Genomic DNA, 15,187 nt, shown 5'->3' with positions numbered 1-15,187 from the left:
CTGACATCCAAGAAGCCGGTGTATAAGCCGTGTAGATAATTCTACGTACCAGGTCAGAATCTCCGAATTGAGCCCAGTGCATTTGACGCGAATCCCACAGAAGAATATCCCCTGGCTTGGCACATACTTGTATCAACTCGCATCCCCGGGCACGATACATCTTTAGGCCTTTGTCCTGGAATGGGCGGAAATCTTTGTGTTTCGCTTACGCCAGGGAGTAGGACTAGGAACTGCGTTTACTTCAAAAATTCTTCAAATATAGGGGAAGACCCTTTTATCATAATAAGATAGCCATCTCGGGGACCAGACGTAGACAGGTTTACGATACCCTATACACAGCGCTGACCTCTTCGTTTTGGGACTTGGTCAACCTGTGGCCAGGGTTTGGGATCGTACCCCCCCACTATAGATAGCGACAGAGTTATGTTAACGGTATCAAAGAGACAACCAATTCATCCGTACCCCAGGGTTTTGCAAGAGGTTTTATTACTCCAAGTTCACTATATCACAATTAGAAATGTGGCCTAATGACTCTACAAAGACAATCATATAAGACTTGCCATCTAACATCCCAAATATACTTTTCAGGAGCTGCGGAAAAGTGGAGATGCATTCCACCTTTCCAGCGCCGGGGAAGGTTTTCCTTTTCCATGTCTTCTTGTCATCGCGATCAAACCCTAGGCCAAACGATTCCAGCCAAGTGAGTACAACAGTTTGGTATTTGCGAGCACGCTCCTTGGACAAGGCATTTTTGGTAATGACGTATCCACCCAGAAAGAAATCGGGGAAGTCTGGTAATCTGGGTTTTGTCCTTTCAGTTTGTGCACTACAGAGGTAGTGGTGTCCGTTGTATCGATGCGAGATGGTGCCATAGCGAAATGTAGATAAGAACAGTAAACCATTACTCAATTTGAACATTCCCTGGTCAAGCTTAGCGCAATTTGGCGTTAGTCCAGATACCTTGACGATGTCCCTCCAAGTATCAAGAATAATCTGATGTTCCATTTTGGGTCATTAGAAATTCTACGAGCTTCTCGCCGACCGATTGATAGGTCGTAGCCAATACATGAGAATTATCATTTTCATCCACACGATAGCGACGAGTATACTTCACCTGGGAACAATGTTGAGTTGGAGATCGGTGTTTGGGTGTTGTGTGTACAGTATGAGGCTGGTGAAGGTATTTGGGTGGAAGCATGGAATCCGTTCACTTCTGAGAGGAGAATTCAAACGTGTTAACGAGTTCCAAGAACTTTACATCACACGGAACACACGTCGTATATATCGGAAGGGATTATCTTTCTCACATTGCGTTGCCTTTTGTTAGATACTAAATACATAGTTTAGAGATAGGCGAAGCTGTTAGGAAACCATCAAACGGACTCATCCGCGGTGAACTTTTTTTTGCGGTAAGAGGAAGACCGACTGATGTATATCATCAGATTATAGTAAATAGAGATTCAATACAGTTGGCTGTTCACAAATGGTAGTGTAGCCGCATGAACGTCTAAGCCTTTTGAGCACTTAGTACCCAAGACTATCAATTCCATCCTGGATCGATTCCTCTAATCCAACCCAGCCAGGTCGCCCGAAAAATGACTTTAGCAAGCTCTCCGCTCTCTTAGATGGAACGATGTCACTCGAGTCTGGGAGCTCATTTTCTGGGGGATTGGTGATCCCGGTGTTTTCTGGACGGAGTTTTCGTAGAATGCCGACAACCTCGTTCCAAGTAAAAGGCGAGGCAAAAGCAAACAAACGTTCGGATTTGACTTCAGGATGAAGAAGACCAATAACATGTACACGTGCCACATCAACAACGTTGACGTACCACTCTATTTCCATACACTGATCAGTATATTGATCGAATTAAAGAAACAGTGACAGGTGAATATAGGATCGGTTTAGCAGCATAGAAAATCGATCACGATACTTACGTGAAGAAAATCCAAGAGCTACGCTGTCACCCTTAAGCAGGTCAGCCGCCCATTTCATAGTCGAACCAGCTATTTCCGGATGGAGGATTGTTCCGAGCTGTTTGGGACGACTATGTGTTAGCCAATACCCGTGATGAAGACCTCTGGAAGGTCTCTGTCTAGAATCAAACGATATTCTCTGAACCACTAGAATAAAGGGTGAATGCCGGCCACTTTGGTTCACTCACAGTATAATTGGGCAAGACCGTATTGAACACGAAATAAGGCTTCTTATTTTCAACCCATTTCCATGCAGCTCGTTCGCCCTCCGTCTTGGATGCAGCGTAGACAGCGAGCGGCTTGGCATTTGCCGGTGTATTTTCGTCCCAAGCGGCTTTCACTGCTGCGTCGTTCCAGCTACCTATATAGTCCAGGTATTAATATAAATTTCATATTAAATACCGGTTGTGATACTTGAGGAACAGGTGGGCCGACATCCTCATTATCTCGAACTCTTTATATCAATTAATGATCACTTACCCTGAGTGACCACAATTCCTTCGACGCCAGGTTGTGGTGTTAGCGCCGCAGAAGACGACGAAGTTAGCACGACTCTCTTGATAGATCTTTCTGGCTGTTGGGCGGCAGCTTCTAAAATAGCCTCGGTGGCCGAGACAACATTCGTAATAACCTCCGCAGCATTTGCGCTAAACGATATGTCTGAAGCCTATGATTCTTTGTTTAGTGATGCATTCTGTAACACTGCCCGTGCACTAGATGGCTGGGTAAAAATCATAGAGGATGCATGGAGCATCTCTTCTACATACCACGTGGACGATTCCACTAATGCCCCCCAGTACCTTACTTAGAGCCTCACGGTCACTCAGGTTCGGGACAACAACCGACTCAAATTTATTGCGCCCATATTTGGAGTTGAAAAGGTCTTCGAGCCACGGTTTCTGAGACCGCACGGTTCCTCGCACAACATACCCAAGGGATAAAAGTAGCTGGACGATTTGCGAGCCAATATAGCCATTGGCACCTGTAACCAAAATGCGAGCACCGGGCTGGATAGCATACAGTTCTTTTCCGATCGACGTCATTTTGGCTGGCGGGGTGTGACTTTATTGCAACCAAGATGTTTTGGGTGTATTTAGTCCTGTATGCAATAATATCTTTTGAAGTTTTCCATATGGTTTGGTTGAGAGGGGGTCGTTGAGGTATTTATATTTAACCAAGCAGAAATACAGACGCACTCTTACATCTAAAATCAAATTAGAAATCGGAGAGCCTTATCTCCGAGCTAGCATTACTAATATATAAGGGAGCGTCCAAAGCGATAAATATCACTTGGTTGTCCTGCCTTACAGCATAATTATTGATCGTTTCAATAATTGGCCCATTTAACCAGTGCGCTGCTTTAATGAAAGTTATGCTTCACTTCGTCATCATGCACGCGGTTTGCCTTTTGCGCTCTAAACCTAACGAGGATAAGCCTCCAACAGAACTCGAGAGATCACTGGCTGAAAACTGTGTGCATTATTAATCAAGATTTGCGGCGTCCGAGGTTTGCATTGCCTGATATGTTTGCACTGCTGCATTGGGTGAAAAAGTCGCCTTGAAGTAATTGATTGATAGCTCGAATGTGCCAAAGTGCAGTGTCGTGAGTGTTGAGAGATCGGGCATTATTCAATGACAGGCTTCATTCTCCGGCGACTATTTATGCTAGAAGTCCAGATGTCAGCCTGGTAGGTACCATTTATTGTTGCATTTCGGTCGATATATAAAGCCAGAATTCTACAAACAGTATCTATTTCAGCCCCCTAATTCCCCAAGCCGCCTGCGCCGTTTGGTGCCAAAACGTTAGCATGCTATTACTTTCCTCGCCCCAAGCCGCTTATCTGCTCAGGGCAATTCGGGGGCCTTATAGGCGCTGGCGGAGCCTCGGCATCCCCCCTGAGAGCCGAACGTGGGGGTGTCGCCGACAAGAAACGATCGCCGCTTGATATCATGGAAATTTGTCGTCTGGTAGATCCCAGATATTTAGGCGAGCAGAACCAGATTTTATCAACCCTTGAATTATGCGTATATCACTACCAAGCCACAGATAACATAGAAAAATGGCCACAGCTGCTGTCGTGCGAGAACAAAATCCCAAGGCAAGAAAGGACCTGCATTTCGGATACTCACGCAGAGTATAGTCTTGACAAACAAGTCGCAATTTTCAAAACTGGGTTGGGGATTGTTACTTCCAAGATCCATGCTAGAAGTGGGTCAAGTAACTTGTGGATTGAGGAAAGGTGAAATTGCTGCGTAATTGACAACTATGAGAGAACGGTTGAGATACATAGAAAACCTCTCAGCAAAAAACAAGACATGGAAAATATCGTGATATTTGTCATGTTTTGGGAGAGGTCAAGTGTTTCAGATAAAATATATGACACATATGACCCGCGCGTGTGGGAGAGATACTCAACATGGATGCAAGGTTCAATACAGTTTATCTACTTGTCTTATCTACTTGAGTAGTCCCAAATACTAAGAAAACTTGTGATAATGGTGCAACGCAATGTCCTTAGCTCGTACTTTGATTACATGGACGTATTGCATTATGTCGATGGTGTTTCTAGGGTATACTTGTGTTGAATACCTCTAATCTTATAAAAGATCAAGAAAATTCCAATGGTATTTTGAACTATTGGTAGTATAACATTGTGTAAAGAAGTAGAAGCAATATCAATATTGAATTCAAGATCCAAAAAAAATGCAATAACTATAGCCTTGCTGGGTATATGGTTTTATCCTGTGAGTCACGTCACATCAACCACATTTGGAGCCTTCAGTGAGGCTGTGCATGGCTAATGTAAATGTGGCACAGCAACAACAAACCAAATAGAGTAAAAGTAAGGGAGGAGATGATTTAAAATTCTTGTTCGAAGAGTTCGTAATTCTGTGTAACTTGATAAGAACGCTTGCACTTTCTATTTCAGGGTTTGTTTGATCATTGTCTAGTGTCTCGATGTCTATTGGCGTAAAGAGGCGATTATGCATGCCGGATATGCATAGCTGTGACAGCCCAACTATCCAGGGCGCGTAATGTCTATAATCCACCGGAAGGCTGCAGTCGGGCACTAAGTAAGAGCTTATCCAACCAAACGAAGGAATAGGGACAAAGAAGGGAGGGGGTAACGAAACGTTTTGTGGCGCAATAGTGACACAAGTGCCTGCGTGCGTTTGTGTCTGTCAGCCTTGCGAAGCAACGTCGATTTAAAATAAAATGAAAATCATGCCCTCTCTCAACATCAACAAAAGAATTTTCACCATCCAGATTGCTTTAATTCAGATGCCATTGGTGTCAGCATGTCTATGAAATCACCTATTTTGCGACTGATTTACAATCATGTCGCCTTCCCGCCTAATCTGCCAGGAACTCGTGATTCTGACGAGGAAACAATAAGCGTGCATAAAGATCTGATAACCAGATTGATTGACGCGATCAGTATTCTCAAACAAAATGCCAACGATGAGACTTTGGACGCTTGGCAGTTAATAGAAGCATCACTGAGGTCGTGCTTGTTACTGCACGCAAATGGGTTTATCAATAAAGAAGGATTTCTGAATGCTTTAGGCAATTTTCATTCTGGAACGAGTATTATTCTGTACCTTGAGTTACAGAATGCTTGCCTCTTTATACGGAGGTCGAGGTCAGTTCTCCTCTTCTCTCCGATGTCGAAAAAACCGGTTTGAATCACCATGACCACTATTGACAGACAAAATAGGGATGACGAAGAAATTGTGTTCGAAGCCTTCGAAACATCCCCAACTGCAAAACAGACATTAGCGTCAAAGGGGGCTTTGCAGTGGGATTTCCCAGGCATAGCAGTCTCTGTTCCCTTGCATGAATTCGAGGATTCGGTATTTCGAGATAGTTTGTCAACGTTCATCGAGAAAGCTAGCATCGAAACAATAGATGAGTTCGTACCAAAAACGCAAAAGACAGGCACAATGATTTCCGAACATCGTGATACCACGGATCCAGCGATAATCACACAATTCTTGATGACAGTATTAGAAGTGAACGGAAACAGTATAAACCCGCCACTATTGCGAAAGCGCATCAGGGATGACGTTTGCTGGGACAAGGCAGAGCTTCCTTGGCGTCGAAGCCCATTTTGGCTGGTGCTGAGAGTTTGTATACAACGCTTGCTTTACTTACATCTCGGTTCAGAGTGCGGACGGGTTCAGTACAAGTCCTTGATAAGCATTTTCCTGGCAAAACTTTTAGAAAGCTCAGTCTACGAATTGGAGCCGGAAGAAACAAATTTTCTTAAAGCCAAATTGTGTCGTCGTCTAGCAAAATTGGAGCTTGAGATAGGTAAACTCGACGAGTTTCCTGGTATTTCCAATCCAGGTCTATCTACGAAAACAATGGAGATTTGCCAAAAGTCCATAGAAATTACCACAAGACATTCAATGGAAGCATGGAAGTCGTTTAAAGCCGCATTCAAGCGTCAAATTCCAACCCTTGCCCAGTGGGCGCACGATGATGACTTCCGTCTAAGGATGCCAAACAGCTCTCCGTATCTGCGAGAGGTGTTGAATCACAAAACTGGCCACTTGAACTTAGAGTCTAAGATTGCAAAAAAAGGATTATCAAACCCCAATACGAAGAAGACCACAACTGAACAATTCGACGCATTGACTATGAAATACTCTGCATTAGCGGATATTGAGATGTCAATTGAAACTAGTACAAGAGACGTTCCAATCGATCAGAGACGGCAAACTCAATGCAATACTGTGGCCAGTGAGATAGAAAGTTATTTTGGAGCGGTGGGTGACGCATACGAAGATAATCCTGAGCAGATGAGTATCTTCATCTTGTCTTTGTTTGAGATGTGGGTTCATATGGACAAATGTGCGATAGTCGCATATCCACTTTTGAGAAACCTTCATCCTTGGTTTGAACCAGAGTTGCTCGACGTGTTACATTTGTCGAGACAAAAAGACTTTGAGCGTCTCCAGGAAATCCAGCTTTATCTCCTTGAACGTGGTGCGAATGCAGAAGTGAAAGAAACCACTATTCTTTCAGACCCATCATCAGGCTGTCTCGCCAATCTATATATCGACAGCAGCTTCGGGAATGAGATACAGAAGCTTCAAGAAAAAATAGATAAAGCATCTTTCGAAGCCAGGCTAGCGAAGCAGGCTGAGCTTGACAGAGTCAATGCCAGGTTTCAGGATCTTACGGAGAGAAAAGCGGCTACGTCATGTACTCAACGACGACGTCCAGACGGAACTCATGATGATCGAGGCTGCGAGTACTGCTACTGCGTTCGCCATCGATATTATCTGAAGATCAAAGTCCACGAAGATTTTCTTCCCACCGACAAGAACTCGGCACAGAAAAACGCTGTTTTACTTGAGTTGGCAATGCCAGAATCCCTCATTGCCTACCGAAACACCACTTGGAATATAATCGCGACAATCTGTGCCAATTCTCCATTGCCAAATTCAGGACAGCCGGAGAAATTATTAGGAGATTTTACTCCATTAAAGCAGTACAACCGCCACCGGAATGAAAATGGTATCACCCTAGCATCTCGCACAAAGTCCTACCTTGGCACACATTTTAAGTGGAAGAAATTGCCTGCAAGGCCTCAAAGAATCATGTTTCCCTTCGGCATGGTACTTTCTTACTATGACAATAGAAGGAAAATATGGCTAAAGGATTTCCCCAGACAGCTAACACTAGCACACCATTTTGCCTTAAAGCTACCAGCACATCTCCCGTTTAGCTCGCTCTACTCGACCAGTGCATTTTGGCCCGATAAACATGGCCCTTCGTCATACCAAACAGCTGCTAGTATCACTGAATGTCCTTCGACGTTGACAGTGCATGAATTCGTTGCTAATAAAAATCTTATTGGTGGAAGATGTCGTCGTTGGCTATCGATTCTTGCTGAACTGGGCTCTTCCAATATCAATTTTAGCTTGCTAGACACCACTTATCTTTTCTATCTCCTTGCCCACCAGGCAGGTCCAAGACTTGAAAGTGATGTGCGACGAGTGGTTCATGTTATCTTCAAAGACGTCATATTTTGCAATCGGTTGATAGACCAAATAGGACGGCATGTAGATTTAATTTCAGAAAACTGGAGGGAAAGTAACTACATGGAAACGATGCTCGCCTTGACACTTCAAACTTACGTTCTATGCTGCCCAGAAGCATCTACACGAGCGAAAGAAATGCTAATGAAGATCCGACGTATCACTCACACATGGATATCTTACTTGCGCCACGAAATGCGGAATGTGCAGGAAGTGGATATTGCGGAGAAGGCTGCTCGTTACTGCTTCTTATCAGCCTTATTATGCCGTCGCACATTTCTTGTCGAACGACCTCGAGAAGATGGGTTGGACCCAAATTCTCTGCAGTGTTTCATTGAAGCAACCCTAGCTATGCAGGAGGCTTTGGTTGTAGATATAAGCAAATTCTCAATTTCAACCCGGAACATGTTGATCCGTGATATCAAGATGGCCGTGGCACTACGGAGAATTATTCAGGACTCGGTAGCCAAGAACTCCGCGCCTCTCAGTGCTGCTATTGATACAGTGTGGCCAAATACTAACAATATCCCACGAGTATACTCAAATTGGCAGGTCTTACCGTCTCCGTATGACTTCTGGGTAACGTCAATAATTGAGCCCACTGAGTACACAGTCACCCAGGTAGTTCATTATCACTTGCTAGAGGGCCATTTGTTGATCGACGGGCAGCCTATAGGCAAGTTGCCTGCAGATATCAGGGATTCTGAAATACTGAAAGAATTGTTTGGTAATCAGCGTTTGGTGGCTTTCCCATCAAACATGCCCAACATGAGGTATGTACTTTCAGTGGTTAAAGAGGACAATTACATTCATATCGGGTATCGAAACAACGAGCTTATCGTCCGGGCTCAGAGATTGGGCTCAATCTTTGAGCTGGTTCCCCGCCATGTCTTTAGAGGGAACAATGACTTTGATTTACCAGAGCCATTGGTCGAGAACTGCGTTCACTGGGTGGAATTAAAGCAAGGACTTCTCCACATTAGGCGACATCCGCGTATTTGGCAGGGTAACGCATGGGAAATTGATATTATCAAAAAGACAGGACGCCGACGTCAAACGGCCCTTGTTGACCCTCATAGCAGGCTTTTCAAATCCATAGCTCGGATATTCGCCCACTTTGAACAGCCTTGGATGTTGACTGTCTGTCAGCCATTAAATAGAACCATCTCGGTGGAACTAAAACGAATGGACCTTACGTTTTATGTCAATAGAAGGAATCTCCTTCAATGCAGACAGCTAGCAGCAGAGATAGATCCTTATCAGGATCCAGGGACCTTTTACGGACTTCAGAGTATGATCGTTCTTCGCAGCATCTACAACCGTATGCAGCGCAGTATTATCACTCCACTTGGAAAGGTCCACTACAAGCGACAGGGAATGCACGTCTGCATCAATATAGAGAATGATGGCTCTCATGCTAGATACGGAATTGATAGCGTATTGGGACGACTGACTAGTCCAGCTGAGCCACGTCTTTTATACCACAAGGCGTTGCTTCATGCCTTGACATCATGCTTCATTTGCGACCCGTTGACAGGTCGCAATGGAACAGAGGAAGCACTTGCTTCCTTACAATCTGGAGTATGTCAGCCATTTGTTCCACTACACAAGGACCGGTTGGAAATCCTTAGGGCAATAGCCAGTCTAGCTCCACGGCGGGGATATTACCCTGAGCATAAACAAGTTCAGCAAACGGTGCATTGGAACGCAAATCTGACAACAACTATTCAAAACGATGCGTTCGAGCCCGTAGTAGATGCTATCATAGCTAAATCCGACCGTCTATCTCTATTCCATCAACAGGTTTCGGAGCCTCCAACAGATACTCCAGCAATAGACGGTCCTCCATCTACTATTCCACACCTGCGACAAAGAGCCATTTGGCGTAGATTCCTTTATGAGCGCCCTGGCATACTATATCCTGAGCCGTTTCTTACCTCAGATACAAAATACATTTCCCGAGACGGCCGATTGTTCTCATCGCGCTTGCACAACGTCCGTGAAATCGTGGGTCTAGTTAAACAACGGCCTAATTTAGTTCATACAACTAAGAGTCTCATTGACCTGCTAAACCAGCAACCTATTATCGGAGGATACTCTAAGGCTTATTCACAGAGTACTTTAGAGGATAGTTTGATCGCAAATCTTTTTCATGAATGGGGCGGACTGATTAACCTGTGCATTGAATCTCAGTTGGAAGTCACCTATGAAATTATGTTTCAATTGGGCATGGTCGCCTTTGGAAAAAACGCTGATATGACACTATTAAGAACGATTGCTTCGTTCTTCTTTTTGCAAGATCTTAAGGGGCTTCATCCACCTCCGCATTCATCCTTCATCGGCTTTGAAGTCAACGAAAGCCCACTAGTTGAAACATTGGTAGATCTCATGAAGCCGTTCATCGAAGTCTATACGGGTCCGGCTGGAAAGAAGACAAAAAAGAAAAAGCAAGCCGCTTGGGTTGTTTGGAATCAATTATCTGAGGAGCGTTTGGAAGAGTGTAAAAGATTTTCCAGATTTCTGATTGAACAGTGGCCCTGCCCAGAACCTTCTGTGGGCACTTTCCACGCGACATATATAAGTACGTCTACGGCAATAAATGCTGTGATTCCAGAATGGCGACGCTTGTATCACAACTTACAACTCTTTTCTCACATTGAAGACGTCCAACGAATACTCAATAGACACTTCGCAGAAAGGACAAATAGTAAGGACCCCAAATTATGCACTGAAAACGAACTTTTTGGGGTGTCTTTTTATGTCTTTTCAATTCCTCGACTTGGAAAAGACCTTATGAGACAAACGGGCCCGAAGATTGACTCCCATCACGCTCTAAATTGGGTTGACGATTGGGTATTCAAAGAAGCACTACCTTCCACCCAGCCAGGCCAATCTAGAAAACCATATCTTCGGGCTCCTGAGACTCTAGAGCTAGAGTTGATTACAAGTGACTTTACAAATTCGGAATGCCCCATACAATCCAGTTACGGAAATGATCTTAATGCCAGTATCGCAGCTTTGAAGATGGTGGAAGTATCAGCAATCAACGAGTCGAGTCTGGATGTCGAATTCGTGGAGGGTGTAAGATGGCTGAATGGCATTATCAATGAGGCCAGAGCTGTCGTGGATGAAATGTATGCCCAGATAACAAACTCTCTGGTCCAGATGCATCCGGCGTACAAATGGCTACATCAAGGCAATCTTTGGCCTTGTATGACACCTGTAACCATTCTCGAGCAACTTAGATCTACATCACAATGTAGGTTTGGACGCTACATGAAAGAGGCATTGATTGAATATGGGCTTTCCATAATAAATTTGCAGCGACTAATGCGGCTGAAAGAAGCATTCGGAAAACGTGATCAAGCGAAGCTGCACGATGAATATCGCAACCGCGGGCATGTCAATTGGGATCCCTTTTACCATTCAGATTGGCTTTTATTGGAAATCGATGGCAACATGCAAATTCGCGAAGAACAGATCATCGTTGCACAAGAGATGATCGCTCCAAATTCTGACTCCAACTCTGTTCTCCAGATGAATATGGGCAAAGGGAAAACATCCATTATCATACCAATGATAGCATCCGCTCTTGCTGATGGGCAAACCCTCTCTAGAATAATGGTTCCAAAAGCGTTGTTGTCTCAAACTGCGCAGATTCTCCAAGCTCGTCTTGGAGGACTGCTGGGTAGGGAAATTACTCACATCCCATTTTCAAGACGCACACCGACAACCACAGAAATCATTTCGGAATATCGCAATCTACACAAAGAAACTTTGCTAAATTCTGGGGTTATTCTAGCTGTTCCCGAACATGTATTGTCATTCAAATTGAGTGGACTTCAGCGGGTGTCGGATTCTAAGATCAATGAGGCCATTGAGATGGTTGCCATTCAGCGCTTGATTGATGAAACTTGCCGCGATGTTCTTGATGAATGCGATTTTACTTTGGCCGTCAAAACCCAACTCATTTACCCTAGTGGTTCTCAGCTTGCACTAGATGGTCATCCGGACCGATGGGGGCTCATTATGACAGTTCTGGACATTCTTGTGCACCTCTTAAGAGAGGCTTCTCAAGATTTTCCAAAGAGCATAGATTTAACTCAGCACACCTATACGGAATTTCCTGTCGTATACTTCCTCAGAGACGATGTCGAACATAGTCTCATCAACAGGCTTATTGATAGAGTTTGCTTTGGGCAAGCCGCGATATTCCAAATCAAAGATTTTACAGCTAAGCAAAGGGAAGCATTGAAGAGTTTCATTGGCGAAGAAAGACCCAACAGCACCATCGTTAATGAAACACTCACTTGGCTCACAGAAAGGCCTAAGCTTTATAAAAGCGTTCATCTACTTCGGGGGCTATTCGTCCACGGGATACTCCTTCTATGTCTCAAGAAGCGCTGGAATGTACAGTACGGTCTACATCCTAATCGAGACCCAATGGCAGTCCCTTTTCATGCCAAGGGTGTTCCGTCAGAACAAGCAGAATGGGGCCATCCAGACGTCGCAATTCTATTTACCATATTGGCATTCTATCATGAAGGCCTCACCGTCAAACAACTTCGACAAAGTTTACAGGCCGTATTGAGGTCCGACGATCCAGCTACTGAGTATGATAAATGGACCCAGACTTCATCAACTTTGCCAGAGTCCTTGCGTCATTGGAATATTATCAATGTTGATGACGAGGGACAGGTAGTGGAAATATGGCACCATTTGCGACGGAAGATAGTCATCATTAACTACTTTTTGAGCCATTTTGTCTTTCCAGTACATGCAAAGCAGTTCAGCATCAAGATGCAGGCGTCTGGGTGGGATATCCCACTTATGCAAGACTTGACAGCCTTGTCATCTGAGGACAGGAAAAGTCAAGGCCTAACAACTGGGTTCAGTGGCACTAATGATAATCGCCGACTCATGCCTCTTACTATCCAACAACATGATCTCCCCGGGTTGGCGCACACCAATGCAGAAGTTCTCACATATCTTCTTCAGGATAGAAACCGGCGATACATACAAGCTATTAATACCAATAAAAAACGATACTCGGAGCATGATCTTCTCGCCCGTCTTAAAGCCGAAGGAATTCGAATACTCATTGATGCTGGAGCATTCATCCTAGAAATGGGCAATCGAGCACTCGTGAAAGCATGGTTGGACGAGGACAGAGCGCAAGCTGCGGTTTACTTTGGCCTCGACAATAAGCCTTGGGTTCAGTACCAAACGGGTAAAACTGTGCCCCTCATTGCTACCCCGTTTGTAGATAACATGGAAAATTGCTTGATCTATGTCGACGAGGCACATACTCGCGGAACTGACCTCAGGCTTCCGCCTTTAGCAAGGGGGCATTGACACTTGGTCTAAACCAGACAAAGGATCACACAGTGCAAGGTATTTATTCTAAACTACAAATTTTTATTGATTTTTGAATTTTTTGAAATTGAAATCACTAATAATCTTGGTATGTAGCGGCTATGCGATTGCGACAGCTAGGAACGACACAGTCTGTCACTTTTATCGCACCACCAGAAGTTCATCAAAGCATTATGGATACTCGCCAGAGAGGCCTCAATTTGCCGATAGACTCTTCAGATGTTCTTCGATGGCTTCTAATCCAGACATGTAACTCTAATAAGGATCTTCAACCGTTATATTTTGCCCAGGGCATGGATTTCTGCAATCGCATGCAGGCAGCGGGAAATTTTAAAAACTTTCTGACGAGCTCTGTACACCAAGAGGGACTTTTGAAAGTCTTGCGGTGTCGTGAACATCAGACGTTAGAAGAGCTATATGGACCAGTCGCTACTACAACTACTGGGCCTACTGACTGCGGACCCTCTACCGGCCCTGTATTGGCACCATTTGGTAGCAAATTAAGATTTTTCATGCAAAAACTCCAAGAGAGTTACAAGCTTACAAGTCTCGATCGTGAGTCCGCACGAGGATCTGCACTGGAAGAAGTTGAACAAGAACGAGAGGTTGCATATGAAATAGAAGAAGAGAGGGAGCTACAACGACCGGACCACATGAAAGCGCTAAAGTTTCCAGGTCTATCCCGATCCATTATCGAATTTGTGAAGACGGGTATATTGGGTGATGAGACAGAATGTATCAAAGCGTCCTTTGTGCTTGAGTCAACCCAATTAGGGAAGAAGCACAAGATCCAAGCGTCTACCCTTGTATCACATCTTCATGTCTCGCCGGAATTTGTCAGAACTGTGCAGATTATGAACAAAGAAAAATATGACAGTTTTATTGTGAGTTCCATACCAACATGTCCCCAAGAATTGACATCCTCGACTGTTATACTGACATTATTACAGCGCCCTGTCAACTGGTTTCTTTGGAGTAGAAAATCGGAACAGGCAGTTGTAATCATTCCAGAAGAAGCAGAAATGTTGATTCCTGTGCTTCGTAGCAGTCCCAAATCAGCGGCGATTCATTTGATTCTTTATGCAGCGCCTGTCACCAAGAATATGCTGCACTTCAATCGGATAGACTACTACTCCCTACCCAGTCTTCCCACGAAGTGGATTCCGCCCACATGGCTGCCATTTGAAGTTGGCATTCTTGCCGGCAGGCTTTACTTTGAATTTTCCGAATATGATGGTCTACTTCGCCAGTTGAAACCTCGCTCCGATGACCTACTAGATGAAGAACCTGATATCTCCAGCAATAATTCTAGCCAGACCGAGAATTTTGTCGGCTTTCTACAGGAATGGCTTTCTCTTCGTCGACAAGGGCAGGATATTTCACATACTCCCATGGGGTATCTCTGTCAAGGCTTACCGCTTCGGATTGATCACCCGTTCTTCTCAGATATCAAAGTGGAAGAGCAGGGCAAAAAGGCTGATGATCAATTTTTCACTTCAACAAGAAATCGGGATTTAAGTGTCAACGAGGATTATTATGAAAGTGATGACGAGGAAACAGCATTCGCATTCGAGGTCAACAATTTAGAAGACTCTGAGGACGAAGATGAGTTGGATCAACCACTAGAATAGAATATTACAGAACTAGGTCTTGTTTCTTTCCAACTGTGCATTGGAAAATCCATAGATGGTTTTGCACGAAAATATCAGTTACTATAAATGTGGGTCTGATCAAATTTCTCGTAATTCTATGCCGAGGTAGATCCGCCTGGTGCTCTGGTTAATAAC

The 15,187-nt window shown here is 44.3% G+C and overlaps 3 protein-coding genes across 3 annotated transcripts; 1 reads left to right on the top strand and 2 right to left on the bottom strand.

Moving 5' to 3' along the window:
• Positions 1-486: 486 nt before the first annotated feature.
• Positions 487-1,005, bottom strand: BGW36DRAFT_426611 (uncharacterized protein; the record flags this gene model as incomplete). Its single annotated transcript, XM_046220293.1, has 1 exon — positions 487-1,005. One exon carries the CDS (start codon positions 1,003-1,005, stop codon positions 487-489), a length of 519 nt encoding a protein of 172 aa, XP_046073392.1.
• Positions 1,006-1,285: 280 nt separating this feature from the next.
• On the bottom strand, positions 1,286-3,464 carry BGW36DRAFT_152826 (cinnamoyl-CoA reductase). Its single transcript, XM_046209524.1, has 6 exons — positions 3,227-3,464; positions 2,741-3,177; positions 2,454-2,640; positions 2,162-2,334; positions 1,935-2,031; positions 1,286-1,832 (listed from the first exon to the last, which is right to left on the bottom strand). The coding sequence occupies exons 2-6, from the start codon at positions 3,014-3,016 to the stop codon at positions 1,525-1,527; spliced, it is 1,041 nt and encodes a 346-aa protein (XP_046073391.1). The 5' UTR covers positions 3,017-3,177; positions 3,227-3,464; the 3' UTR covers positions 1,286-1,524.
• Positions 3,465-5,237: 1,773 nt separating this feature from the next.
• BGW36DRAFT_406791 (uncharacterized protein) lies at positions 5,238-15,039 on the top strand. Its single transcript, XM_046219012.1, has 5 exons — positions 5,238-5,617; positions 5,684-13,316; positions 13,352-13,418; positions 13,497-14,284; positions 14,351-15,039. Exons 1-5 carry the CDS (start codon positions 5,274-5,276, stop codon positions 15,029-15,031), a joined length of 9,513 nt encoding a protein of 3,170 aa, XP_046073390.1. The 5' UTR covers positions 5,238-5,273; the 3' UTR covers positions 15,032-15,039.
• The last annotated feature ends 148 nt before the right edge of the window (positions 15,040-15,187 follow it).

The sequence above is a fragment of the Talaromyces proteolyticus genome (genome assembly GCF_021365285.1).
Source record: "Talaromyces proteolyticus strain PMI_201 chromosome Unknown BGW36scaffold_5, whole genome shotgun sequence".
NCBI lineage: Eukaryota > Fungi > Ascomycota > Eurotiomycetes > Eurotiales > Trichocomaceae > Talaromyces > Talaromyces proteolyticus.
Note: the sequence above shows the minus strand (reverse complement) of the source record. Positions and strands in the feature narration are given on the sequence as shown.

What these genes read in the sequence shown, in the direction of transcription:
- BGW36DRAFT_152826 (XM_046209524.1), bottom strand. Translation starts at nt 3,016, where the DNA reads ATGACGTCGATCGGAAAAGAACTGTATGCTATCCAGCCCGGTGCTCGC. An exon ending in AGGAATTGTGGTCACTCAGG is followed by an intron (nt 2,335 to 2,453) that starts GTAAGTGATCAT and finishes TGGACTATATAG; the next exon opens with GTAGCTGGAACGACGCAGCA. An exon ending in CGGTCTTGCCCAATTATACT is followed by an intron (nt 2,032 to 2,161) that starts GTGAGTGAACCA and finishes CGTCCCAAACAG; the next exon opens with CTCGGAACAATCCTCCATCC.
- BGW36DRAFT_406791 (XM_046219012.1), top strand. Translation starts at nt 5,274, where the DNA reads ATGTCTATGAAATCACCTATTTTGCGACTGATTTACAATCATGTCGCC. An exon ending in TGGAAAATTGCTTGATCTAT is followed by an intron (nt 13,317 to 13,351) that starts GTCGACGAGGCA and finishes AACTGACCTCAG; the next exon opens with GCTTCCGCCTTTAGCAAGGG. An exon ending in AAAAATATGACAGTTTTATT is followed by an intron (nt 14,285 to 14,350) that starts GTGAGTTCCATA and finishes ACATTATTACAG; the next exon opens with CGCCCTGTCAACTGGTTTCT.